General features: G+C 38.4%; 1 protein-coding gene across 1 annotated transcript in view; it reads left to right on the top strand.

Annotated features, from left to right (window-relative positions):
• The window catches only part of LOC586866 (transient receptor potential cation channel subfamily A member 1 homolog), a 52,407-nt gene that overhangs the window by 15,190 nt on the left and 9,270 nt on the right, over positions 1-27,947 (top strand). The window contains exons 5-16 of the mRNA XM_030994932.1: positions 19,285-19,548; positions 19,851-20,060; positions 20,527-20,620; positions 21,148-21,376; positions 21,887-22,073; positions 22,258-22,346; positions 22,853-22,999; positions 23,418-23,538; positions 24,269-24,429; positions 25,581-25,702; positions 25,841-25,972; positions 27,072-27,259. Of these exons, the coding sequence (XP_030850792.1) occupies positions 19,285-19,548; positions 19,851-20,060; positions 20,527-20,620; positions 21,148-21,376; positions 21,887-22,073; positions 22,258-22,346; positions 22,853-22,999; positions 23,418-23,538; positions 24,269-24,429; positions 25,581-25,702; positions 25,841-25,972; positions 27,072-27,259 (1,944 nt within the window). The remainder of the gene's footprint in view (positions 1-19,284; positions 19,549-19,850; positions 20,061-20,526; positions 20,621-21,147; positions 21,377-21,886; positions 22,074-22,257; positions 22,347-22,852; positions 23,000-23,417; positions 23,539-24,268; positions 24,430-25,580; positions 25,703-25,840; positions 25,973-27,071; positions 27,260-27,947) is intronic.

Genomic DNA, 27,947 nt, shown 5'->3' with positions numbered 1-27,947 from the left:
CTCGGTTTTGTTTTTTCTGGGACGCACTGTACATATGTGTGCCAAACTTGAAGGCATTTGATTGAGCCATTTTCAAGTAATCGGGCTTACAAAAAAGTGGTTTGAAATAAGTAAAATTAATAATAAAGGCAATTCTAACGAAATTATAAGGTGGTCTTTACGATATACAGCCCACCTGATAATAAAGGCAATTTTAACAAAATTATAAGGTGGTCTGTATTAGATACAGCCCACCTGATAAATAAATAAAGGCAATTCTAACGAAATTATAAGGTGGTCTGTACGATATACAGCCCACCTGATGAATAAATAAATAATAAAGGCAATTCTAACGAAATTATAAGGTGGTCTGTACGATATTCAGCCCACCTGACAATAAAGAATAATAAAGGCGATTTTAACAAAATTATAAGGTGGTCTGTATAAGATACAGCCCACCTGGTAATAAAGGCAAATATAACGAAATTATAAGGTGGTCTGTACGATATACAGCCCACCTGATAATAAAGGCAATTTTAACAAAATTATAAGGTGGTCTGTATTAGATACAGCCCACTTAATAATAAAGGCAATTTTAACAAAATTATAAGGTGGTCTGTACGATATACAGCCCACCCAGCGCTCAAAATACACGGGGGCGGTGGGCGATTCGCCCCCGTGAGCTACATAATCGCCCCCGTCAGGTTGCTCACGGGGGCGATTGCAAAATTAAAAATCGCCCCCATGGAATTATAATATAAAGATTTTCTTTTCTGTTATAACTTTAACACAATATTGAGTTTCAATTTTCAAATGAAATGGAACTTAGATTAGCGTGCAAGATTTCTTGTTTTATGAGTAGGCCTATTATTACCGATTCAGCTCACAGTGCAGTGCCGCCGTCAGCAGTGGTTATAGGCCTACTGCGCCCTTAGTAGCGGTACGTGTGCACGCTGCCGCGCTATGTCTGCTGGAGCTGGAGGCGATCGCGCAAGGGCAGAAACATGGTCATGGAGAAGTTTTTCGTTGTGAAAGCGTTAACCCGCTGAAATCTAGTGATTTCAAATGACTAGCAAATAATGAACCTCGACCAGTAAATCAATATTAGGGACCTTTAGATTTGCACGATGGGAACGTGGACTGAAACGTGTGACCTCCTTTTAAGGCAGTGCCAGTCCTTAAAAGGACGTGACATGTGACTGCCAGTGCCTTAAAAGGAGGTAACACGTCCACGTCCACGCAAATCTAAAAGTCCCTATTGAGAAGAAGAGGAAGACCAAGATGTCGTGGAATGATATGGTAACATGGGCAGATCTACGGGGGGGGGGGGGGTTAGGGGTTTAACCCCCTCCTCCCATCCCCGGCCCCCTTGGGCTGCCAAGTGAAAATGTGATATTAAAGCGGGGGGGGGGGGGTGCTGGAGAGGAGGACTACTAATCTATTTAATTTTTTTCATGGGGGGGGGGGGGGGGAGTGAAGCGCCGTTTTAGCATGACTTTCTTTTTAACTCTTACTTTCACCTATCTCAGATAACCCTAAGTTTTTGGTTGCTGCTTTATATGTAGTTGATAATGCATGATTAAAGTAAAGAGAGAGAGAGAGAGAGAGAGAACCACCATCATTTTGCAATGGTTCAGGGTTCGTGTAATGTACATTTGAAACCATTTCTTAGCGTCTCAACCCTAACAAAATGGCAAAACTATTTTTGAGGAAAAGCATTATACTGAATTAAAGAAAGAATAATAGCTTTATATTGCATGATACTAATACTGATACGGGCTAAAGACAATGTGGTATTTGTATAGAGGTATTCCAAAATGACATTCTGATAATCAACATTTGTTCTGGTATCATAATGTATATAATTACGCATAATACAACTGATCTTTATGATTTCTTAACGTGACATAGCTTCTTTTCCCCCTGCAAACAAAAAAGAAAACAAGGTTATTTAATAAAAGGATCATGCGACAAAATGTGATTCAAATTGATGCAAGGATTTTTTTGAATAAGCAATGCTTTTCACCAGAATCTTCTTTGTAAAAACGACTTTTACAAATCTCAGCCATGCAAATCTGCCACTGTGGTGTAAGATCACTTTCAGATTAGGAGAAGTGTAATCTTTAATGAGTATTTTACATTGAATGGAACGTCTCAACTCAGTAAGCATGACTGAGATTTGTAAAAGTTGTTTTTACAAAGAAGATTCGGGTGAATAGCAGTGCTTATTCAAACAAATATTCGCATCAATTTGAATCACAATCATTATTTGTCGCTTAATCCCTTTTAATGACCTTGTTTTCTTTCTCGTTTGCAAGGGGAGAAGAAGATATGTCACGTTAAAGACATCATAAAGATCAGTGTTGTATGCGTATATATTATATACACAGGCCAGTAACAGCTATGTAGCTTGTAAATTTGTAAGAGGGAAAATGCTGATTGGAATGATAATGATGAAACAGCAAGTAATTGAGGAGTATCATAGGTACCAATTCAATGGTTATTTGTATAAAAACAAAATTATAAGGTGGTCTGTATAAGATACAGCCCACCTGGTAATAAAGGCAAATATAACGAAATTATAAGGTGGTCTGTACGATATACAGCCCACCTGATATTAAATAAATAAATAAACAAAGGCAATTCTAACGAAATTATAAGGTGGTCTGTACGATATACAGCCCACCTGATAATTACAAAAATAACATTAGTAACACCACCAACCATAATAATAATTGTTGTCATTATTATTGTGATACTGCTTCTAATACTACTCCTACTACATGTACTAGGAAGAAGAAGGGGAAGAGGAAGAATCTTATTGTTTGTTTTCTGTATTATCGAGGCATACAAATGCACAGGGAGGTAAAAGAGGGGAAAGTATGGCGACGAAGAGGGAGAGAGAGGGAGAGAGAATGAGAGGGGATAGCCCATGGCCCGGGTTCAAATTCAGTTCTCTTTAATTTATTTGACCCAGTGTGATCATAATTTTATCTACCATGTGATTCCCATGTGTACGCCACACCGAATAACACTAGCTCACATTTTGTTATTGTTGTCAAGAACTTATTAGCATGCAGCCAGTAGATTTTCATCATGTGTTTGATCTTGTATTGAAAAAAAGATCAAACACATCATCATAATCTACAGAGTGCAGCCAAAAATGTCTTAACAACAATTGAAATTTCTTTCAGGAAGCCTAACACTAAAAGTTGTTTTTGATTCAAAGAGCATCGTAGAGACGATGAACAAATAAGAATAATAATACATTTACTAATACATTTTCAATAATACATTTTCTCCGCCAAATAATCCGAACAAAAGAATCAACCGAGGGTAATCAACTGTTAAACGAATGTATCATGAGTCCTTGAAAAATTAAATAACATTGCTTGTCAAATATTATTGAAGAACAGCAAAGGCGAACGCGATTGTCGCTACAATTCAGAAATCATTGCTTGCATTGCTTTTCTCTCAAAATTACCGTGAGATATCAAGCTACATAGAACTATGATCGACACAAAAGATATTGTCTTAAAAACAGTCAGAAACATTAGAACTTGAATGAATAAAACATAATGCAAATGAATAAGACTAGAATAAATAGGACACAAGTTCATTTCTACCATTTAAATCATCACGTACCAAATACCTGAGCAAAATTCGAACCAGATGCATTTAATGGTAAGCTTAAAGACAATGATTCATGACAATTGTCAATTGTCATGAGTTTATCGTCTAGACGTATTGCAAAAGATAATCAGAATAATAATGATCAGAATGATACCTCTACTATTAGGCCTACTTCTTCATGTACTATACTACACTACTGCCATTGTAGATTATGCTGATAATACAGATGATAATAATGATATGATAACAATTATAATAATACTATATACTTATACTAATCGTCATCAAATTCATCATGTTCATATTCATCATAATGATAACAATAATAATGATTATAATAATTACAATAATAACCTATATTAACGATAAGAATCATGATAAGGATAATAATCACAATAACAAACATAATAATTACAAAAATAACATTAGTAACACCACCAACCATAATAATAATTGTTGTCATTATTATTGTGATACTGCTTCTAGTACTACTCCTACTACATGTACTAGGAAGAAGGAGGGGAAAAGAAAGAATCTAATTGTTTATTTTTTGTATTATCGAGGCATACAAATGCACAGGGAGGTAAGAGAGGGAAAGGTAAGGCGACGAAGAGGGAGTGAGAGGGAGAGAGAATGAGAGGGGGTAGCCTATGGCCCGGGTTCAAATTCAGTTCTCTTTAATTTATTTGACTCAGTACTGATGATCATAATTTTATCTACCATGTGATTCCCATGTGTACGCCACACCGAATAGCACTAGCTCACATATTGTTATTGTTGTCAAGAACTTATTGGTATGCAGCCAGTAGATTTTCATCATGTGTTTGATCTTGTATTGAAAAAAAGATCAAACACATCATCATAATCTACAGAGTGCAACCAAAAAATTCTTAACAACAATTGAAATTTCTTTCAGGAAGCCTAACACTAAAAGCTGTTTTTGATTCAAAGAGCATCGTAGAGACGATGGACAAATAAGAATAATAATACATTTTCCCCGCCAAATAATCCGAACAAAAGAATCAACCGAGGGTAATCAACTGTTAAACGAATGTATCATGAGTCCTTGAAAAATTAATTAATACTGCTTGTCAAATATTATTGAAGAACAGCAAAGGCGAACGCGATTGTCGCTACAATTCAGAAATCATTGCTTGCATTGCTTTTCTCTCAAAATTACCGTGAGATATCAAGCTGCATAGAACTATGATCGACAAAAAAAATATTGTCTTGAAAACAGTCAGAAACATTAGAACTTGAATGAATAAAACATAATGCAAATGAATAAGACTAGAATGAATAGGACACAAGTTCATTTCTACCATTTAAATCATCACGTACCAAATACCTGAGCAAAATTCGAAAAATTGTATCATGAAAGTGTGCCGATGATGATCTAATGATAATATTCATAAATACGATAATAAAGATATTGATGATGATGATTTATTTGTTTTAAATGACGATGACAATGATTAAAAGTGGTATAGCGCCCCCTTCATGAATGCGATAGACAATTGTTATATGATTAATTTACTAAACAAGCTCAAATTTTCGCCTGATTGCAGAGCCTACCAATCATTGAACTGATATTTCGACGCACTACATACGCAATATAATGAACAAGTCTAGACTGGAATGTAGTATCATTCACCTCCCATAGGCATAAGACGCATATTAAGCAAACAATCTAATGACGTCATCAAAATGAATAAATATTGGTAATAATCTTGTGAAGAATTGTCTCAGCTACAACGTATCAAAAATTTAGAAGAAAATTGATCAACATTTGCAGAGATACAATCATTTTCTGTAAATATGTTGACGTCATAATATGCAAATTCGTATTTTGACTTCCAAGGCCATTATGATGACGATGATGTACTTAATGGCCAAATGAGAAATGAAATCATATCTCCGACTCATATAATCAAAATAAAAGAACAATTGGGGGTCTAGGTCTATTCATTGATTTTAAAAACTAAATTTATTTTCATTATTGCAAAGTTGAAACTTTGATTCGACGTGGTTATCAAAATTCAATGCTTGAAAATATTAGAAGTAACGATTATCATAAATTACAAAACTCTTAAATACAGCCCCGGCATAGCACCGGAAGAGCTCTCCGAACGCTACTGAGATGTGTGAGATCACAGTATGGACATGACTTGCACAAGCAGACGATGCCCCATGACATCTCACACATTTTCAGTGCCTATGTTTTCATCTTTTCTCGAGTCCTTTCTCTTACTTCACTACCGTCAGGCTAAATGTATAATCTATTGCCTCACTCTTAACCCCGCGCATGGTTTTATTTTGATGACAAATGCAGTGATACAAAAATAAAGGAATCTGTCGCTTGTAAACAAAATAAGACGCCATTGTATATTCAGCTGCACACATCGGGGTATGTTCGGCGTTTCAAGAGGGAACAAATGCCGTCCTTAATATCATTCCAGGGGGTTTTCAATGTGAAAGTCTGGTTTCTTTGATTGTTAATTAACCCCAATCCTGTGTATTTACAAGCAAAAGATTTTAGTTATCAGAATCAGGTCATATCCCCTTTTGAATGGTTTGACATGCCATTACATTTATATACACTAAACTCATTATAATTTGACAAATAATAGCTTTGCAATTATGTTCATTCTCTATGGGATGTCGTCTGCTTGGGCAGTGTTGGTCCATATAGTAACGTCATTAAAACATCGTTATTTTTCCGGCGAATCTCTGGTATATCCCAGCTGCTATGGAGGTGGTTGTATTTGTATTTTTTTTTTTATAAATCACCCGATATGTAGTTAACCTATAACTTGTAGGCCATCTGTTAGATTACCAGTTTCTAGTCATACATTAGTTGACATATTTGGGATTTTCTTTGAATTTCAACTTTAAATGGACGCGCACTCCGTTATTTCGTGTAAGGATATTACTTCACTTAATGGCTGCTGGGACAACAGCACCACTGCGCCTAGAAACAATGTATTAGGCGCGTTATAAGTGTGATCTATTATTATTTATTATTATTATGAAATATCATGAAAGAACAAAAAATTGCGTTTCTTTGTTGTGTAATGGCGTTACACGCAAAAACGCGCGTGCATAATTTTCGAAATTATTAAAATGGCCTAGAACATACTCTGTTTTGATTAAAAAGTGAATTTGAGCATTTTAAAATTCAGACGCGCGCGGATTTTGATGAGATGTTATGTCGAACCTTGACATGAAGTTCGTGTGTTTTAAATATGGTTCAGTTTTGATGACTCGTTATGAAGATATGATTAAAAGTCGATTTCCACAAAATAACGCCTGGATGACGTCACGATGATTTTGAGTTATTGAAAAGTGTCACAATTCTAAGTTATGCTAATATTAATCATCATGGCAAGTTTCATGATAATGGCTTTATTCATTCATGAGATATCCTGCGAACAAATTAATGGCAGAATAATGAATGGGAATAATAATAACTTGAATTTGTCACTTTGACAATTTAGGATATACGTATTCTAATGTTTTAAATAATGAAGAATGTATTTTCACGATTTTATATTATCTTTTATATACCTCACTTAAGAAATCCAGCCATCTGATTGGTCGAAATTGTATTCATAAACTTTAACTGTTCCCGAAAATTCCCAGTAACCATTGTTAAAACAGTTCAAAATCCCAATAACCATGGTTATTGGGAAAATAGGTCAGTCTCCATGGTTACCCCATAGGTTTACATGTTAAAAAATGGTCTGAGCGATCGAGGATACCGTACGTGTGCGAAGAATTGGTCGGTAATTTCAATACAATTGAATCTCGATCGATCTTACCGACAATTTTATCTTGCATTGTTGACATGAAGACGAAAATAAACTTCCAAAAACAAAGAGACAACATCTGCCGATAGATCTTGATCTAAGTTCGTGCCAATATGCATTGCAAAAGTAAAAGAAGGGCCCGTTTAATGGAGCAGCGGCGAAGCATCCACCACTCGAAGCCGTTTTCAATCCATTTTAGTGTATATATTAGAGAAAACTACTGTGCATGGTGACAGAGCGCGCTGGCCGAGCGGTCAATGGCGCTGACTTTACCCTCTCCACCTTTTGAACGCAGGAGTTCGAATCCCATCTTCGACAAAAGTTTTTTATTTTTTATTTGTTATTTTTTAGTCTATTTTTTCTCGGCATATAAAAGTATTAATGACTACTTTAATATTCGAGAAATAGTTGTTTTATACGCTCTCGGGAAGGTTACAATTGGGCTATTGCCCTCGGCACGCCTCGGGGCAATAGCACAATTCTAACCTTCCCTTGAGCGTATAAAAACAACTATTTCTCTCAAAGCAGTCATTAATACTATACTAAAATGCTCTTCCTATTAAAGGTAAAAACCAGTATTGGAAACGCCCCAATTTCAAAAATTAAAACGGAAGCTCTTATTACCAATCATGTGAAAGAATATGTTTTGACTAATACATGATGATAACAATTTTGCCGGGAAACCGCCTACTAATTGATATGTTTGGTAAATTAGTTTATCTACATGGTCTGTGAGAGATAAACGCATGTGTCGCGCACGTGTGCGTATAGTCCCATATACATCTTTCTGTGTACAGTGCTTGTAACTTTACGAAGACTGGGCCAAATTTCTTATCATTTTGATGATTCCAAAACCTTGCAGTACACACCAATACTTATATGCTAGATGGTCAACCTTTTCTGATCGATTCCACAACGTTTCTTTCACAATGCAATCGCATGACCATAACTGGTCTTTACCTTTAAGGTCTATCCATATGAAAAGTTTCAACTGTGTAGTATATTGACCATTATGGATCTATGGAAGATAGATTGAGACGATATATGACAATTGACCCCATACAATAAGCAGTTACACCTTTGACCCTAATTGACATAACGAAGAATGCATTTTCACAATTTCATCTTCTTCCATGAACTGCTCGTGGTCTATTCGCTAGACCGCTATTCATAAGATCCGCTATTCATAAGGACCGCTATTCATAGCGTGTAAATTCCCGTACTTCCTGGTCCGCTATTCATCATGGTAAAGGAGGGTCACTATTCATAATAAAATAAGGTTCGTTGATCATAAGGACCGCTATTCATAACGGGAGATGAGGGTCGCTATTCATAAATCGCCCAGACGATATTTTACAAGCGGGAAATGGCGCTGGTAGCTCGGTAATCACACCACTGCAAATCTCTGCAACTTTGCTACTGGCAGCCCCCAACAAATTGTTATTTGTGCTGTATACTGATATATTAATATCATCTGTAGTCTTGTGATCATATATCATTTCGTTTGGTGACTTATATGTGAACCTGGAGCCCTAAAAAGATAAGGTACGTTTTTCATATATCTTCACTCTCGATATATCGGAACTTTCGATTTTTCCTACCCTACAACTACCGGCGACGAATCACCTAACAACCGCAATGCCTCCATACGTGCTCATTGGGTCGTTACTATTGTTCTTCACATTCCAGGCTAATTGTCTGAGATTCAACGTCCCAAATCTGAGGGCCACCGAATGGCAACCCCACAATGCCGCGATAAAAGACCGTTTAACATTGCTACACCACGATCTTGGTGCCGGTATTGTTACCCCGAAGTCCGCAGCTGACGACCTAACGAGCATTCTGACAGAATACTTTAGTGGTCAAGATGACTTTGTGGACAAGAAATTAAGCGACACGTACATTGAACATGAACCAAAATCACTAATCCAAGCCCGAAAGTGTAAGAACGTTCTTCGGAAAAGGGCCTTTGGTAAAAATGGAACAGCCGAGGACAGAAAGGCTTTTAGAGCGGCAGTCAAAACTGTGTCGTACTTGAGGAAACAAGATAAACAAAACAAATGTGATAAATCTAGATCACACATGGAAAAAAGATACCGGAATAACTTTTATGAATTCTCGAAAGCTGCATGTAGCGGTTCGCTCAACGAGTCACCAACAAAACCATTATTTTCTGAAGACGTTGCTAATAATTATTTTGGAGATAAATACAGCACACCAAATGTGATTAATATCGGTTCTCTGAACTGGTTTCCTTATGTGAATATTAATACCCCTGACCGCTTCGAGTTTGACATGACTCCAATTAAACCGAAAGACGTTAAAAATGTGTTAAGACGGAAAAAAGCTATGTCAGCACCTGGAAATGATGGCCTTATGTACGGAATGATAAAACATTTGGACTCTGTGCACCACTTCCTTGCAACCCTGTATAACAAGATTCTTGACTCTGGTGACCCGCCCGAAAGTTGGTCAGAATCTAAAGTAACGCTCATATATAAGTCAGGGGATACCGATAAGCCAGAAAACTTTCGTATGATTTCGTTAACATCTTGTATCAGCAAAGTCTTCCACCAGATTATTGCTGAAAGATCAATGTCCTATCTTACCGAAAATAACTTCATCGATAAAACAGTTCAAAAGGCTTTTATTGACGGAGTGAACGGATGCATCGAACATAATATTGTTCTACATGAAATTTTGAGTGACGCAAAGTGCAAGAAAAGATCGCTTCACACTACATTCTTCGATTTGGCGGATGCATTTGGCAGCGTAAGCCACCAGCTGATCACATCATCAATGGAGCGTTACGCAATACCGACGCCAATTGCGAGATACGTAGCAACGCTGTATTCACGATTGAATGGCAGAGTAAGAGGCCCCGGATGGATAACAAAACCCTTCGAATTCAAGCGCGGAGTATTTCAAGGGGACCCCCTGTCTCCTACAATTTTCCTAATGTGTTTTAATCCCGTTCTAGAATATCTGAAGGAACAGCAGGATCAGTTCGGATACAAATGGGGAGACAGGAAAATAATAACGACACCCTACGCGGACGACTTTAATCTGATAACGGGGAACAAACTACAACACCAAAAACTCATGAATGGCATCAACGACCGATTGAAAAGTATGGGCTTGACATTGAAACCGAGAAAGTGTTCATCTTTGTCTTTAACGAGTGGTAAACCAAATATTGTAGACTTTACTATCGGAAGCGATGTAATATCCTCAGTCCACGGACATCCAATTAAATTTTTAGGATCACTCATCACATTCTCGATGAAAACTTCTGAAATCTTCGAATACCTGAAAGGAAAAATAGAATCCACTCTCGAAAATATTAATAAGTGTAACATTCGAAACGAATATAAATTATGTATACTCACTAGATATGCACTCCCGTCTCTCCGTTACATGCTTACCGTTCATGATGTCCATGCAACGCATCTGAAATCTCTTGATATAATATTAGATAGATATATTAAGATGTGGTTAGGAATACCGTCACGTGGTGCCAATCTTGCTGTGGTCCACGATCCTGATGGCTTAAACATACCTTCCATTTCGGACCTTTACCGTACCTGTCATTGTCTGGCTTACAGTAGATCTAGGGTCAAAGGCGACGATGTTGTAAATCACGCCCTTGACCGAAGACTAGAGAGGGAAAGGGGATGGTCACGACAAACGTCGTTCTCTTTGGAAGCACATGAAATTCACTCAAAAATACCAGGCTCTGTAAGCTGGAACCAGACAAAAACTGTGATTAAAAAAGCAGTTCAAGATGTATGTAGAGAAAATTGGAAAAGAGTGATCGAACCTTTACTTGTTCAGGGAGAATTCATGAAAGTTGTTCATATGGAAAGTACTGATGTAACCTGGAAGTCGATTATTTATAACTTACCTCAGAGTGTAATGAAGTTCAGTGTTAATGCAGCAATAGATAGTCTTCCTACTAACAAAAACCTGTACCGGTGGGGAAAAAGAATATCTGATACATGTAACCTTTGTAATTGTACTGGCACTCTGCATCATGTTCTTAATAACTGTGAAAGAATGCTCGACCGATATACCTGGCGCCACAATAACATACTACGCATCATGCTCAAACACATTAAAAACACTTCAAACAATTCCACCAAAGTATATGCAGACATAGAAGGAGAAAGCATCAATGGGGGCACCATACCACCAAACATAATACGTACCCAACACAAACCAGACATCTGCCACATTGACAACAAAAATAAGGACATTATCATCATCGAACTCACAGTCCCCTTCGAAACTAACATTGACAAAGCACATCAACGGAAACAAGACAAATACGCAAGCCTCACACATGAAATAACATCAACAGGGTGGAAGAGCAAACTAATCTGTATTGAAATCGGTTCACGTGGACTCATAACCCCACAAAATAAATACCGCCTAAAGGAAATCCTCAAAATCACTGACTCAACTAGGTACCCAGAATCCAGGGACGAAATATTGAAGGCCGTTCTTTTTAGTTCTTATGTAATATTCCAAGGTAGTCGTGAGCCAGCATGGCAATTTGATCAATACCTTTAATTTATCAATCTATATACATTAATTTTTCATATTTGTTTTGTCAATGAACTTTTAACCATTCTGTACCAAACTGACAATATTTACCGTAATACGCAATTTATATCGATTCAATTATACACTATTCATTTATGTATCTTGTATGGGGATCTTCTAGCTTCCTCACCATAATGTTACAATCTTCTTCTTTTACCCTGTTCTGTACTATACCACTTCTGTTTTCCTCTCCTTTTCTCCTTTTCTCCTTTTCTCCTTTTCTCCTTTTCTCCTTTTCACATCTTCCCTTTCCCTCTCTCTTTATCCTAGTGCTCCTTGTTATCACATATATTATTACACTGTAACTTGTATTATTGTTAATGTACTTTGCTATTGTATGTATTGTTCATTATAACCTGCCGCCTGAACCCACTGGGTTGACGGACCTGGTTTTTGTGTACATGATCTCTAATAAAGACTTGATTTACCACCTATTATATTTACCACCAAGGGTCGCTATTCATAACACGGGAAGAGGGTCGCTATTCATAATAGGAAATGAGGGTCGCTATTCATAATAGGAAATGAGGGTCGCTATTCATAATAGGAAATGAGGGTCGCTATTCATAATAGGAGAAGAGGGTCGCTATTCATAATAGGAGTAGAGGATCGCTATTCATAATAGGAGAAGAGGGTCGCTATTCATAATGGAAGAAGAGGGTCGCTATTCATTATAGGAGTAGAGGGTCGCTATTCATAATAGGAGAAGAGGGTCGCTATTCATAATAGGAGTAGAGGATCGCTATTCATAATAGGAGAAGAGGGTCGCTATTCATGATAGGAGTAGGGGGTCGCTAATCATGATATGAGAAGAGGGTCGCTATTCATAATACGAAATGAGGGTAGCTATTCATAATAGGAGAAGAGGGTCGCTATTCATAATAGGAGTAGGGGGTCGCTGTTCATAACACGGGAAGAGGGTCGCTATTCATAATAGGAAATGAGGGTCGCTATTCATAATAGGAAATGAGGGTCGCTATTCATAATAGGAGAAGAGGGTCGCTATTCATAATAGGAGTAGAGGATCGCTATTCATAATAGGAGAAGAGGGTCGCTATTCATAATAGAAGAAGAGGGTCGCTATTCATTATAGGAGTAGAGGGTCGCTATTCATAATAGGAGAAGAGGGTCGCTATTCATAATAGGAGTAGAGGATCGCTATTCATAATAGGAGAAGAGGGTCGCTATTCATGATAGGAGTAGGGGGTCGCTAATCATAATATGAGAAGAGGGTCGCTATTCATAATACGAAATGAGGGTAGCTATTCATAATAGGAGGAGAGGGTCGCTATTCATAATAGGAGTAGGGGGTCGCTGTTCATAATAGGAGAAGAGGGTCGCTATTCATAATACGAAATTAGGGTCGCTATTCATAATAGGAGAAGAGGGTCGCTATTCATAATAGGAGTAGATGGTCGCTATTCATAATACGAAATTAGGGTCGCTATTCATAATTCCCTTACTCCTATTATGAATAGCGACCCTCATTTCATATTATGAATAGCGACCCTCATTTCTTATTATGAATGGCGACCCTCATTTCGTTTTATAAATAGCAACCCTCATTTCTTATTATGAATAACGACCCCCTGCTCCTATCATGAATAGCGACCCTCATTTCCTATTATTAATAGCGACCCTCTTCTCCTATTATGAATAGCGACCCTCTTCTTCTATTATGAATAGCGACCCCCTACTCCTATTATGAATAGCGACCCTCTTCTCCTATTATGAATAGCGACCCTCTTCTCCTATTATGAATAGCGACCCTCATTTCGTATTATGAATAGCGACCCTCTTCTCATATTATGATTAGCGACCCTTTTCATTGATTATGAATAATGACCCTTATGAATAATAGCCCTTATGAATAGCGACCCACATTTTGCATTATGAATAGCGACCCTCATTTCGTATTATGAATAGCGACCCTCATTTCGTATTATGAATAGCGATCCTCTTCCTGTGTTATGAATACCGACCCTTTTGTAATATTATGAATAGGGACCCTTATGAATAACGACCCCGATTTCGTATTATGAATAGCGACCCTCATTTCGTATTATGAATAGCGATCCTCTTCCTGTGTTATGAATACCGACCCTTTTGTAATATTATGAATAGGGACCCTTATGAATAACGACCCCGATTTCGTATTATGAATAGCGACCCTCTTCTAATATTATGAATACCGACCCTCTTATTTGATTATGAATAGCGGTCCTAATGAATAATGACCCTTATGAATAATGACCCTTTTCTCCAATTATGAAAAGCTGACCTTATGAATAGCGGTCCTTATGAATAGTGGACCTTATGCATAGCGGACCTTATGCATAGCGGTCCTTATGAATAGCGACATTGACCCAAATGCTCTACCCGTCATGTTTACCTAGATTGTGCTGCGCATAGATTCAATCGGATTATTTTGGGCCATTACAAGAAGTGGGTTATTGACGTGGACAAATGCTCATGTACCCTTTAAGCTCATATAATGTATTTTATTACCAGAGGAAAAAAAATTGGTCAGTCACTCAATAGTGTCTGACAGTAAAGTATAGAAAGTAAAGGGGTTTCCTTGTTTAATTTGAATACTAGAAAACTGCTAACGTTTATATTTCACAAATAGGACAAACATGACATATGCATAATTCCTACAATGTTCTACAATATTTGCGAATTTAACTTTCAATTGAAAATTTCGACATGATCCCACCATCTGATCAAAAAACAAAAGGCACAACTTTTATAGCCCATAGTCTCAGCTATAACGTACCAAAATTTGGGAGAACATAGAGCACAAAATAAGCTAGATAGTGCTCAAAGATTAATGTCATGTAGATCCATGATTTAAACTAAATTGGCACCTTCCACAGGCTTAACACGCAAATTAAGAAAATCTGTCAAGTTACCTTTAATCGCAATTTTCACTATGATGATGTCATCAAAATTAAATATAATATGCAGTTAACTTGTAGACAATTGCCTAAACTACAAGATATCAACATTAAGAAGAGAATCAATCAATATTTACAGAGATACAATCAATTTTCCATAAATATGCTGACGTCATAATATGCAAATTCGTATTTTGAGTTCCAAGGTCAATATGATGATGACACGATATACTTAATGGCCAAATGAGACATAAAATCACATCTCCGACTCATACTCTATCCGAATATGAAAAAAAATTGAGGGTTCCCGTCCATCCCAAAGAGTCATAAGGGTTTTGTGTAGGCATGTTGTTGCCCATATATGCTATGTATTACATGAGCACGCGCGCACGGACGTTTATCTTGAACGGACCCTCATTCCCTTATTTATGGTCATAAAGAGATAAACATGGTATCAAATTGTTCGGGAAAACATGAGGAATACTGTGTCAAAAAAGAATCTAGGATGAATTATTTTGCGTTCGGCCGTGACAAACGAAAACGCGCGCGCGATTCTTTATGAAATGCTTTTGCTAATAATGGCGTACGCTCGCGTTTTTTGACGTGAAATTGACCGGACTGATATTGACCTTGATCCTGGTAAATATGAATGAGAAATGTCTTTTCGTTATGAAGATATGATCATATTTTGATTTTCACAAAATGGTGCCTGGATGACGTTATCAATCAAGATCTAGGTTGAAAACCTTATTGTGATCTTTCCTCATGCCTATATTATGTGTGCCAAATTTCAAGGCATTTGATTGAGCCATTTTCAAGTTATCGTGCTAACAAAAAAGTGGTTAGAAATAAGACAAATATTCTAACGAAAACATAAGGTGATCTGTATTATATACAGCCCACCTGATAATACATTACATTTATAATGCGCTTCATACAATGTTTCTAAACGCAAGAGAAAGAAGAAAGGATAAGGATGTGGGAGGAAAAGGGAGTTACCTAGAAGTCATTTCGAATATACTAAAATAACTTTCCATCTATCACTGTACGTATTATGATATACACTGAACACTCATTCCATGTCGTGGGAAGTTTTTTTTAAAAAAGTAGAGCAGCAAGCCACATTCCCCAATACGCGCATACCTCATAGTTAATTTCAAACAGCTCATCATTATGTAAGACCTGAAATGACCTCAATGCAAGCAAGCACAAACCATCTGCAAGTAAAGCATTACAGGGGTGGAACCAAAGGGGGGTGTGGGGTGCGACACCCCCCCCCCACCTCTCAGGATATTATCGGTAAAAATGCGCTGCCGTCGGGAAAAAAGAGAGGGCAAGGGAAAGAAAAGAAAAAAGAAAAGAAAAAGAAAAGAAAATAAGGAAAAGAAAGGAAAGAAAGGAAAAGAAAGGAAAGAAAAGAGAAGAAAGAAAGAGAAGAAAAAAAGAGGGAGGAGAGGAAAGAAAGAAAAAGAAAGAAAAGAAAGAAAAGAAAAAAAAAGGAAAAAGAGAAAAGGGAAACAAAAGAAACGGGGGTGTGAAAGAGAGGAGGGGGAGGTAAGAGCCTGAGAAAGCAGGAGTGGGGTAAAAGAAAGGGGAGGGGGGGGGGGTCGTTGGGTGGAGTCGTCTCGTCAAGGAAGCAAGAAAGACACGGGTAAATATGTTGCTGTGTCGGGTCAGCTGTGTCGGTATTTTTGCTCGATCCTCGTGTACTATATCAATGCAGAAGTTTGAAGTCGGTGAGATGTATATTGTCGGTCGGCCAACAAGTTTTTTTTCCTACGAACTGTGACTTTGTATCCGCTGTGACGACTTCGAGAGTGACTACAACTACAATACTTGTATTTTCTCGAAGTTTCACTTTCCTATAATATCAGCTAAAGAAATCAGAAATTTACGTTTTCAGGGAAACTAAATTCAAACAAGGATTAAGAGTCAACAACGATACGACGAATCGTCTTCCTTTCTCTATATTTTGATGAAACGCCAAAATTTCAGCGCTTCGCGCGGGAGGGGAAAACTTCATTTAGACGAGTCGAGAACGGTACAATAAATCGTCTTCTTTTCCTAATAATTTAGGGAAACGTCTAAGCTTCCGCGCTTCGCGCGGGAGGCCTAACACCGACACCCCCTAACGAGCGCGCTTCGCTTGCTCACTACCACCCTCCCTAAAATAAGATCCTAGCTCCGCGCCTGCATTAAAATATATAGCTATGATGTTGACTAAGTTGACAAAATAATTCGTATATTTATGTCGTCGAGGAAATTGATCATTTGCGCATACGCAAGTACTATAGATAGTCCATAGGAAAAACAATTTAGCCTTCGGTCCCGGGTTTATAGGGTTATTTGTAGATATTGATACACTTAATTTTGTCGGTAATTGGTGGCTAGTTTTGTCGGTAATCGTTGGAATCTACACCACCCCCCCCCCACTGAAAAAGGTCTAGCGACGCCCCTGGTACAATGTATTAGGTCATCGTGGAAGTTCTAGAAAGCAACAGGGGAGGGATCAAAATAAGCTTTGAAGGGCACTTATACGTAAAGAAGAGAACCCATTCAGACGGGAAAATTAGATGGCAGCCTTTCTGCTTATTCCCATTTATACAAATCATTTTGTTGCAGTTTGATGTCAGTTCTTCACGATAAGCCAATTGCTCTTCTTCCGTTGGTTCCTTGAGTCCCTTAAAGTCAGTGAAAACAAAGTACTCGAATGAGACGGGGTGTTTTACACACTAATATATATATATATAGTAAAGCTACATACACTTAACTGAAGGAAAGAAACCTACAGAAGACGGACTGGATATTATTGAAAATACTATTCTAAACAAGAATGTAGTACATGTACTACATTACGTTACAATTTCACGAGAGAACTAGAACTCGAGAGGGGAAGAAAAGAAGAAGTGATGAAAATGAAAGAAGACTAATAGCATGAAAGGAAAGAAAAGAGCTAAGAAGACAAGAAAAGGGTGTAAAAAGGAAAAGGAAGAGCAAGAGAGAGAGAGAGAGAGAGAGATATCCTTGAGCTTTGGATCGGCTAATGAGTAATAAATGAAACAGATTTTGAGCGGAGTAATTATCTTTCGCTGGAGAACTTGCATAAGGAGCTAAAACTTGATGTTTTTTTAAATCAAACATTATGGGGAATAGCAAAAAACGGCTGAGCATTTATTGCACTAATTGCCAGAGGAGCATTCATGTCTTCCACGAGGCCGCACTTTTGGATCAGAGAGCAATTTAATTGTCGGCGGAGCATTGTCTTTTGCGGGGTACTTTTGGGGAGGAGCAACAATTATTGTCGTAGTAGCCTTTGTATTTTACGGGGCACTTTTTTAGCGGAGCAATTGTCGGCGGAGCAATTGTCGGCGGAGCAAATGTCACCGGAGCAAGTGTCGCTTCAGGCGGAGCAAATGTCGGCGGAACAATTGTCGGCGGAGCAAATGTCACCGGAGAAATTGTCGCGTTTTGCGGAGAAATTGTCGGCGGAGCAATTGTCGGCGGAGCAACTGTCGGCGGAGCAACTGTCGTTCGAGGAGCATTTGTCACCGGAGCAATTGTCGCGTTTTGCGGAGCAATTGTCGGCGGAGCAATTGTCGGCGGAGCAAATGTCGGCGGAGCAATTGTCGGCGGAGCAATAGTCGGCGGAGCACATGTCGGCGGAGCAATTGTCACCGGAGCAATTGTCGGCGGAGCACATGTCGGCGGAGCAACTGTCGGCGGAGCAACTGTCGCGGAGCAATTGTCGCGTTTTGCGGAGTAAATGTCGGCGGAGCAATCGTCGGCGGAGCATGTGTCATGGAACCTAATTAGTTTTACAGTTGATTTCACTTGATTGATTATATTGTTCGAATGGTTTAGTAGAGGGAATAGAAGTGAACATTCTCACGCTTAGCGATGGGGTGTTATTTTTCTTATTTGTTCATCGTCTCCATTTGATTATTTTTATCACAATAAACGACAATGTGAAGCTATTTGTATGTAGCCTCACAAACAAATCGTATTGCAGACCACCAATACCGCCTGAAACAATTGAGGAAATTTGATTTGAACCATGGGACAAGCTTTCTTTGTTATTCTTTAGTATTTTTGTAAAATCTTTAGCATGGGTGTCACGCAATATCCCAACATGCCGTACAAAGTAAACAACTTCGTGTCTTGGCTGGTTTACTGATAGTGTTGACACTAAAGAGATATTATCACTTCTCTTTCATTTAATATCTATCACAATTAAACACAAAAATCGGTATTTTTTATCATCATGAGTATTATTATAAGCAAGACACATTCACATGATAAAGATGTACTTAACTGCTATCAACAAAGTTAAAGTAGCTATTCTCTGCATCCTCTATATCTAGCCTCCCAGTCCCAGGTCCGTGGTCCCGTCGCTAGCTGAGAGGGACGAGAACCCGAACAACGAAAAACACGACGAGGGACACGACGAGGACGACGATGGCGAGGAGCATAACGATGACGAGAACATTGTTGATATCTTGCTCGCGGCAGGTGCCGACGCGAGCGCCACAGATACGAAGGGGACGACGCCGCTTCATCTCGCCTCCATGCACGCCAACATGGATGCCTTCAAGCGACTCCAAACCGCACCTGGAGTTGATATCAATGTAAGTGGTCCGATTGATGTTTGAAACATTAGGCTAAATATGTATATTGTACCTTTATCGTTGTGTCTTATATAAATCACTCCTGTTAGTTCACGGTATTTAACATGGGCGTGTGTCCCACTACCGTAATCAGGCTAGTCACTGCTTCTATAAAATTGATCTTCGAAAAGAAAGGATCACATCAGGTCGATGGTCAAATTTTGTCATCTTCGACTGAGATGTATCACTGAAACACAACGAAAATAAATATTATCTTACGATTTCATTCTCTCACCCTTTCCCCACACCGGTCATGACCGAAGGCCCAGGACAGACGAGGTGCGACACCGCTCCTCATAGCCTGCAAAGCTGGTAACACGGATGGCGCTTTGGTCCTCATCGACAAAGGGGCAGATATTCTCATCTCTGATATAAATGGAGATACACCCCTTCATCTAGCAGTAAGGCATTCACACACTCTGATCGTCACATCATTGATAGAAATGGCGGAGAGCAAAGGGGACATCAACGAGGTGAATATTGTTGTTTGTGATTTAAAAAAAAAAAGTCATTTATACTAACTTAAGATGTCGAGAGCCAGAAGGGCGTCAATTCATGATAATTTTACAGACGTTACTATTCTCCTGGGTCTCTCCCTCTCTTTCTCTCTCTCTCTCTCTCTCTCTCTCTCTCTCTCTCACACACACACTTTTCCTCTCTCTTGCTTATTAAATGTATCACAATGGATCCTAAAATGACATCATGGGTCCTTCCTTTAATATATGCACAAGAATATGGCTCAGTGGTTTAGCAGTGCGTTGGTAACCAGGAGGTCTCGGGGTTCGAAGCCAAGTCCACATACCCCTACCATTTTATTAAACGAATTCTTCCTCGATGACCAGTCTAGGATAGGAATTCAAGCCGCAATGTCACGAAATAAAGTCAAACTAACGCTAAAGATATCATTGTGACGTCATACATGTCTTTGGTTTTCAACAGGTAATGCTGAACGAGAATTCCCGAGGTGTGATCCCTCTATACGATGCGGTGAAGTGTGGGCACAGGGATCTCTTCCAAGTCTGTCTCGACCATGGTGAGCCGCCTCTCGACTACTTTGTTACAAATATGATATGCACATTTTATTTGAATATTCATGTCTAGCTTCTGACGTGTTATATTGTAAATGGATTTTGATGTAGTAGAATGTATTAATGAATTTTATGCAAATACATATGTACTTGAATATTTAAATCGTAATTGTGACGAATTTGATAGTGATTAAGCTGAAGTTTAATTTACGGAATATTAAGAAATAAATCGCCTCAATTACCATGATTGCATGTTACCATAAGGTCAAATGATCTATGTTGCATCGGGAGAGGGGGGGGGGGGGGTACCATAATCTATGATCTATGACCAAACAATTTCTTTGGGGTAAACTTTAGTTCGAGGAAGTGATTTACACCTAGATCAGTGTCTATATGACTTTCTCACAATAGGCGATCAAACATGTCCTCAAATTAGACAGACAAAACAAATTTTTAAAAGTTTATATAAATACCCGATACTTTTGAGTAATCATGGTATTAAATATTTATAAATTTAAACTCTCGATATCAGTTTCCAAGCGAACGAGCGAGGTGGACATGATGAAGCTGATGAACTTCGCCGGTCGAGACAACGACGACGCTGTCCTTCACGTAGCCGCTGCGGCCGGGTATCAGGACATCGTCGAGGCTCTCATCGCCAACGGAGCCGTGGTCAACCTGGTCAACTTTGACGGGCAGACCCCGCTGCACCTGGCATGCGAAAAGAACCACGAGAGTATCGCACTGTGCCTCGTTGAAAAGTGAGTATTTTATTCCTTGCCGCTATCCATTTTTTTTTTAAATGTCATGCATGACTCTCGTGTGAGTTTATGTATTTTGTGACGTATACACCTAAGAGTTTATCAATTATTTTGAAACTACATTGTATTTTGTTGATGTGCTGCCAGTGGAGGCCAATTTGCTATATTTTGAATATGGATCAATAACATAATCTATCTATCTATCTATCTTTATACGTCCCTCGGACAGGACGTTAAACTGATGCCTAAGAGCAGGAGAGTCACCACCTTTGTACGTTAAGAACTTACTGAACTCTCCGTAAAGAGTATCTGAATCTGTATCTGAAAACAATACGACTCAACACTCCTAATGGAATAAAAAGAGTTGGACTGGGTGTGGGTATGAAATAATAAATTAAAATACTATTGAAAATGCTGTTGCACATGAGAATTGAATACGTCGGGATTGTTGATGTCAACTATGGATGGTAGTAATTTTTTTTGGAAATTCAATTTGTTTTCTTCTTCCAGTGGAGCTGCAATCGTCGCAGATAGCGCTGACTTGAACCCTTTACAGGTTGCTGTGAACAACGGAAGCTTCGAAACCTTGATGTCGCTACTGCAGTACATCTCAGCTGCTTCGGGTGGCCAATCTGACGAGGCTACACATATCCTTCAATGGTCGGCTGCAAACAACAAAGCGGATATACTCAGAAAGGTGACATATAAAAATATAAAATATACGAAACATAAACTACATGATCATGTTCGTGTTGGCACATTTCCATCACTCGAACAATATTTTCTAGAGTGGAATTTGATAAAACGCTCACGACTACAATATTCCCCCGTCAGCCTTCTATTCTAAAGTGGACGATTTGCATTACTTTGTTTTTCTTCAGATCCTAGATTATGAGTTTCGTTTCCATGAGATGACTGATGATGGGATAATGGACTTCATCATGGATGCCGTCAAGATGAAGCATAAAGAGTAAGTTCAATCAAATGTATTTTGTAAGCTGAAGAACATCGTAATAATCATGATAATTGTCTCCTTGTACAAAATTGCAATTACCTGTGAATCTTCACTTAATCTTGATTATGACAGTGTCCGCATTCCCAATCAATGGCGAAAACAAAACAAGAAAAGAGATGTTAAGTTTTTATCAGATATATAAACACTAGAATTCACTGTAAATCATGGACAAAGTGTAAAAAAAAAAGCGGTTTGGATTTTGGAGTTCTTTTGATATACATTGAGAAGCTTTATTTGTTTTTCACTACAAGAACCTAACGTTACTTTAACCTAATGTTACCATCTGATCAACATAAATCGTTAATTTTTTTCGTATACTAGTTGAACATGTGTCCCAATATGGATTCTTTATCCAAATGTCAACGAGAGGCAAATCAGTTTTAAACTTTAAATGCCTACTTCCAAGGTATATTTCCAAACCTTAGCTAACTGTAATCATATTCTTCTGTGTCTTGCTACAGGACGGTTCATGTATTAGTTCGCTGGAACAGGGCTGTTGTGGATCATCGAGACAAGCTCGGAAACACACCCCTTCATCACGCCGCTGAGGGCGGGCATCAAGATATCGCGCAGGAACTGATTCAAGCCAAGGCCCAAGTTAATGCCACGTGAGATTTTCATTAAAAATTATTATTATTATTTCTTCTTCTAAAGATATATCTTATGTGACAGCTTCAGGTTAAACAAGAGAACATCAAGACGATTTCGAGACATCGTGGTGTTGTTTGCTGCCCTTCTCCTAGATTTAGAAACGAATATTAGAAAATGCAAAGTTAACAACTAAATTGTCACTTGGACTTCAACATTAAATGAGGACCATTATCAAAAGCATACTGTTACTAACACATGCCATTCACTATGACATGTCAGATGGACGGTAGACGTGGGGGGGGGGGGGGTCTCAGGTCGGGAACAGGGGTGTATTCCTCATTATTGTAGGGGTCCGGGTGGGATAGATATTTTTCAGTAATTCTTCTTCTTCAGTTGATTTTGTATTTTATGTTGTGACATCTTTGATTTACTTAGGAATGGTGAAGATCTCGGTGGCCTATCACCTCTCCATTACGTAGCTGACCGTGGATGGACTAGAACAGCCCGTGTTTTACTTGATGCACAAGCAGATATTGAGCAGACGGACAGCCAATTGGTATGAAATCAATAATCTAGTTTGGATTGCATGACACAATGATCTGGCGACAATTGTAATTAATCACTAAAATAGACACTCGTCATCTGATGGTTAAACAATAAATGAAATCGTCGCTGTTTTCACGAAGTGAAAAAAAATTGCATTCACTTTGCGTTACGATTTTCCTCACTACCGTCACTTCGTGAAAACAAGGACGAAATGATGCAAGTTCATCCATGACATGCCCCTTCCAATGTCACTTTTTCTTCCAGATGATACCCTCCACCATGTACGCTTGAAAGGAGGCAATTGAGTTTGAGATTTGAGTTTGAGTTTGGGTTTATTAACAAAAACAATAAGAACAAGTAAAATATAATATATCAATCATGATTGCATAAAATATATCAATATAACACAATATAAATAAGAATTACACATAAATAAGATGAACATTTTTTTACAAAGTATGTTATATAAAAATTAAAGACAAGGTTATGAGTACCAGAAGTTAGTCCAACTACTAGTTGAGTCTGGTCCCCAGTCTTTGGCAAGAATGTTTGGTACTATACTATTACAATACAAGCATGGTAGGCTTATTAATCTATGGCAAGGTAGCTGGCGAATTTTGCCTTGATTCAGCAATATATTAATCGCTAAAAGAGACACTAGTCAAAAGACAACTGAACTGAAGACACTATTTACATGCTAACCCCTTCCCATATCTCTTGATACCCCCTTGGTAACCCAGATGACACCCCTTCACCATGCATGTAAAGAAGGTAATGCGAGCATGGTAGATCTACTGCTCTATGGCAAGGGAGCTGGCGATGTCTTCAAACCTGCTGACGTCACAGTACAGGACGCCAAGGGACTGAACTGCCTCGATCACGCAATCGACAACGGACGCGAGTAAGAAAAAACAAGTTCATTATGATAATAATAATAATACAATATTTATAAAGCGCATGATAAACAAAGGTTTCTCTGTGCGCTGTACAAGCATGAATTACGAGAAATATAAACATACAAAAGCAATAAACAAAGAAAAATATACAAATCTTATAACTACTATTATAAGAACACGAACGAAAGTTCTTTCGAAAAATCAGCCTTAGACAATTCAATAGCCTTTTGCGTCATCTACTGACAAGTGCGAACGTGACATCAGATAGTGTGATTGCCCTTTATTTAGTTGATCATGTTTAAGCGCAACTGCACTACTTATAGCTACTTGCGCCCTCTATATAGCAAACAATGCCTAATCGGTGACCATTGGTCCCCATGACCCCCCTTTACTTATGTTAATTGAGAGCTGATTTGATGAGATAACCACCTGTTAGTGACCATGCAGGGGGGTCTAATCACTCCTGGCCAAGCTAGTACAGTGGGGATTTAAGTGGTATCAATTACTGATAATGACCAAGATTACGACATGGCAATGCCAATATTTTGTCATTTTAGGGGTAGGATTTTGAATATTCATTTTTATTTTAATTTCTACCCTAAAGCTTCACCAACATGTTATTATCCGGGCCCTTTTTATTCTTTCTATTTTTTCGTCCAATATCACAGCAAAGATTACTCGTCGCAACCTGAACTATTATTTAGAGCGTAGGGTGTCTGCATGTTGTCTGTGTATTTAAAATTATGACACACGAAAGAGTGCTTTCTATTCAAGTTTATGTTAAAGTCATAGGGCCTATCGTTATTTAGTCGTCATATCGCAAATCAAAACTAGTTTGAACAAATTTAATACGTTACATTTCCGCCGTAGAATATCTAATTTCGATACATTTATAATTATTAACATTCACTATCAAGTAGGGTTATATCTTAGAGAGAGAGAGAGAGAGAGAGGAAGAGAGATCGAGAGAGAGAGGTCCCTTTTTTCAATCTCACAGTGATCTTCTGAAACAGCCATATAATTATGTCTATGACACTAAGCAAGATTGTAAGATAGTTATAAGAGCAAATTCAGAATTGTTAGTTTCCAAAGAAACATTATATCATGACCACCGTTTTCCATTTTGTCACGCTCTTTTTTTTCCAATCATTTTCAGGACGATCGCTAGGATGATCATAACACATAACAGATGGTTAGAAGTGATGTCGGTATCGAGTCTGGATGAGGAGACTAGCTACCGCACAACGCCGATGCGAAAACTCATTCGCTCTATGCCAGGTAAGTTTCGACCAATGAGATAAGCACTCCGCGATAACGGCTTCGTCCGCTATGACTTTCAACCAATCGCATGCCGTATCGCCTCATGCTGTCAAAGGAATTTAACCAATCAAAGCGTTTCTTTCTTATACCGTCTAGACGTAGCCAAAATGATACTGGACCGGTGTATAACCGTTACGGGCGGAACAAGTATTCGGGATAAAGACGTCCGTGTGGAATTCTACTACGAGCTCTTAGAAGACGCGTTCTCACCCTGGATGAAACCGACAGGTATGTTGCCCTATTCTATGGTAATACACATCGGCATTTAATACCCAACCTCTTGTGTGTTTTGCATAAACATTCAATATTCAACTCGAAATCATAAGAATTTCTTCAAGGCTTAAGGGTGCAATATTGAGTCCTTTAGATATGCTTTGGTACCCTCAAGCAAGTTTTGACTGTACAAGTGAACCTTCGTGGTAAGTGGTGTAATTTAAACGTTTTCAATTCAATTGATTCAATTAAATTCAATAATGGTTTTATTAAAAAACAATGCCACGCATCCAAAATGCTGAATTGTGCATTTTTACATACACATGAGCACCATTACATAACATTATATTTTATTTGTTACAATCATTCATTCAAACAGTATTGGTAATACTTATCATTACTCATGTGTAGCTTTTTAAAATCAATTACTATATATTATTTATATTTTATAAATCACAATAGTAATAATAATAATTGATCAAAAACTTGTACTGGGTGTACTGGGAAGAGTTATAGACAGTGCAAAACTTTTCGCAGCGCTCCCTATCCGATTCAGTATTTCAGAGTAGATTTCAGCATTGCAGTGCACATGTACACCACTCAATACATGTATAATTAGGACACTGAGCCAGAATACATGAAAGGACCATGACCACTCTTCGAATGTAAAGTTTACTAATTATTACATTGATTGCCATAAAGCACTTAGTAGTGTTTATTAACATTACAAACGTTCTCTTCCTTTACTTCTTATCATCATCATAATGATCCTTGTCGTCATTATCGCGATCATTATCATCGTCATTGTCTTCATCGTGACCCCTGTCTTCACCTGCTCCGTTGTCGTCGTCGTAATCTTTAAAAATATATATCATCATTGCCATCGTCGGCGACATCATTATCCTCGTCGCCGTTACCATCATAACTTATTGTCATAATCTTCTCTGTCTTGCCCGTCGTCTTCGCTGTACTCAACATCCTCATTCTTCTAATCCTCCTCTTCACCATCCTCACCATCGCCGTCATCATCATCATCATCATCATTATCACTACCAACACCACCATCTTAACCATCACCTCCCTCGTGGTCATCATCACGGTCATCGTGCTCCAGATGAAGATTTACCCCCTCACGAGGGAGTAATAAACACTTTCTTGAATCGGATGTACAGGAGGGTGTCGACTCGACTACCGTCCGACATCGACCACCAGTACGATAAGCAAGATCGCTTGTTCAAATCAGCTCAACCTTTCATCGCGGACTGCCAGGAGAGAAATGAAAACCATCCTTTGAAACTGATGGTAAGATTATCAATCTGTGGTGGTGGATATTTTACCTGACTGCTAAGAAAGCATAAATGCTTGTAAGTGAGCAACCAGACGGCCGGCGGCTTTAGGTCCTCTCCGAGGGACCTGGTAATGAGGATTAATGTCTTACCAAAGGGCACTAGCGCATCGCCTTGGTTTTTGAACCCGGGTCACCGGATTACGAGACCACTGCTCTACCGACTGAGCTATCGCGTTTCCTCTATTACTCTATTACTCCTAATAACAGGGGCTTACAGGGGAAGGCAAAGGCAGCCTCCCCCATCGTAATCTATATACTGTACAATGGAGACCCAAACAAAAACAAAAATTAAAAACAACAAGCAAACGAACGAATTTCAATTAAACTTTGGGAAAATCGGAATTGCGTAGGGTAAACATAAATGTACGTTTGTCCCTCCTAGCTTATCTAAATTCCCGGTCTTACTCCCGATTATCTTGAGATGCAAATGCTCACTTTTCAATTAAGCGTGGAAAAGATTTGATAGATGATAGTTGAAGAAAAAAAAAGACAACATCTCAAGAACCGAATTACTGGGTATATGCATCGTGAGAAAATACAGTTTTGATGTAGGCTATGTGCTAGTTTCACTATTTATCTAAATGTATTTGGAAAAACTACACAATGAATGTTTAGGTGTTGACCATATTGCTTTAAGATGAT

This window comes from Strongylocentrotus purpuratus, unplaced genomic scaffold (genome assembly GCF_000002235.5).
Source record: "Strongylocentrotus purpuratus isolate Spur 01 unplaced genomic scaffold, Spur_5.0 spur5_scaffold_21, whole genome shotgun sequence".
Taxonomy (NCBI): Eukaryota; Metazoa; Echinodermata; class Echinoidea; order Camarodonta; family Strongylocentrotidae; genus Strongylocentrotus; species Strongylocentrotus purpuratus.
Note: the sequence above shows the minus strand (reverse complement) of the source record. Positions and strands in the feature narration are given on the sequence as shown.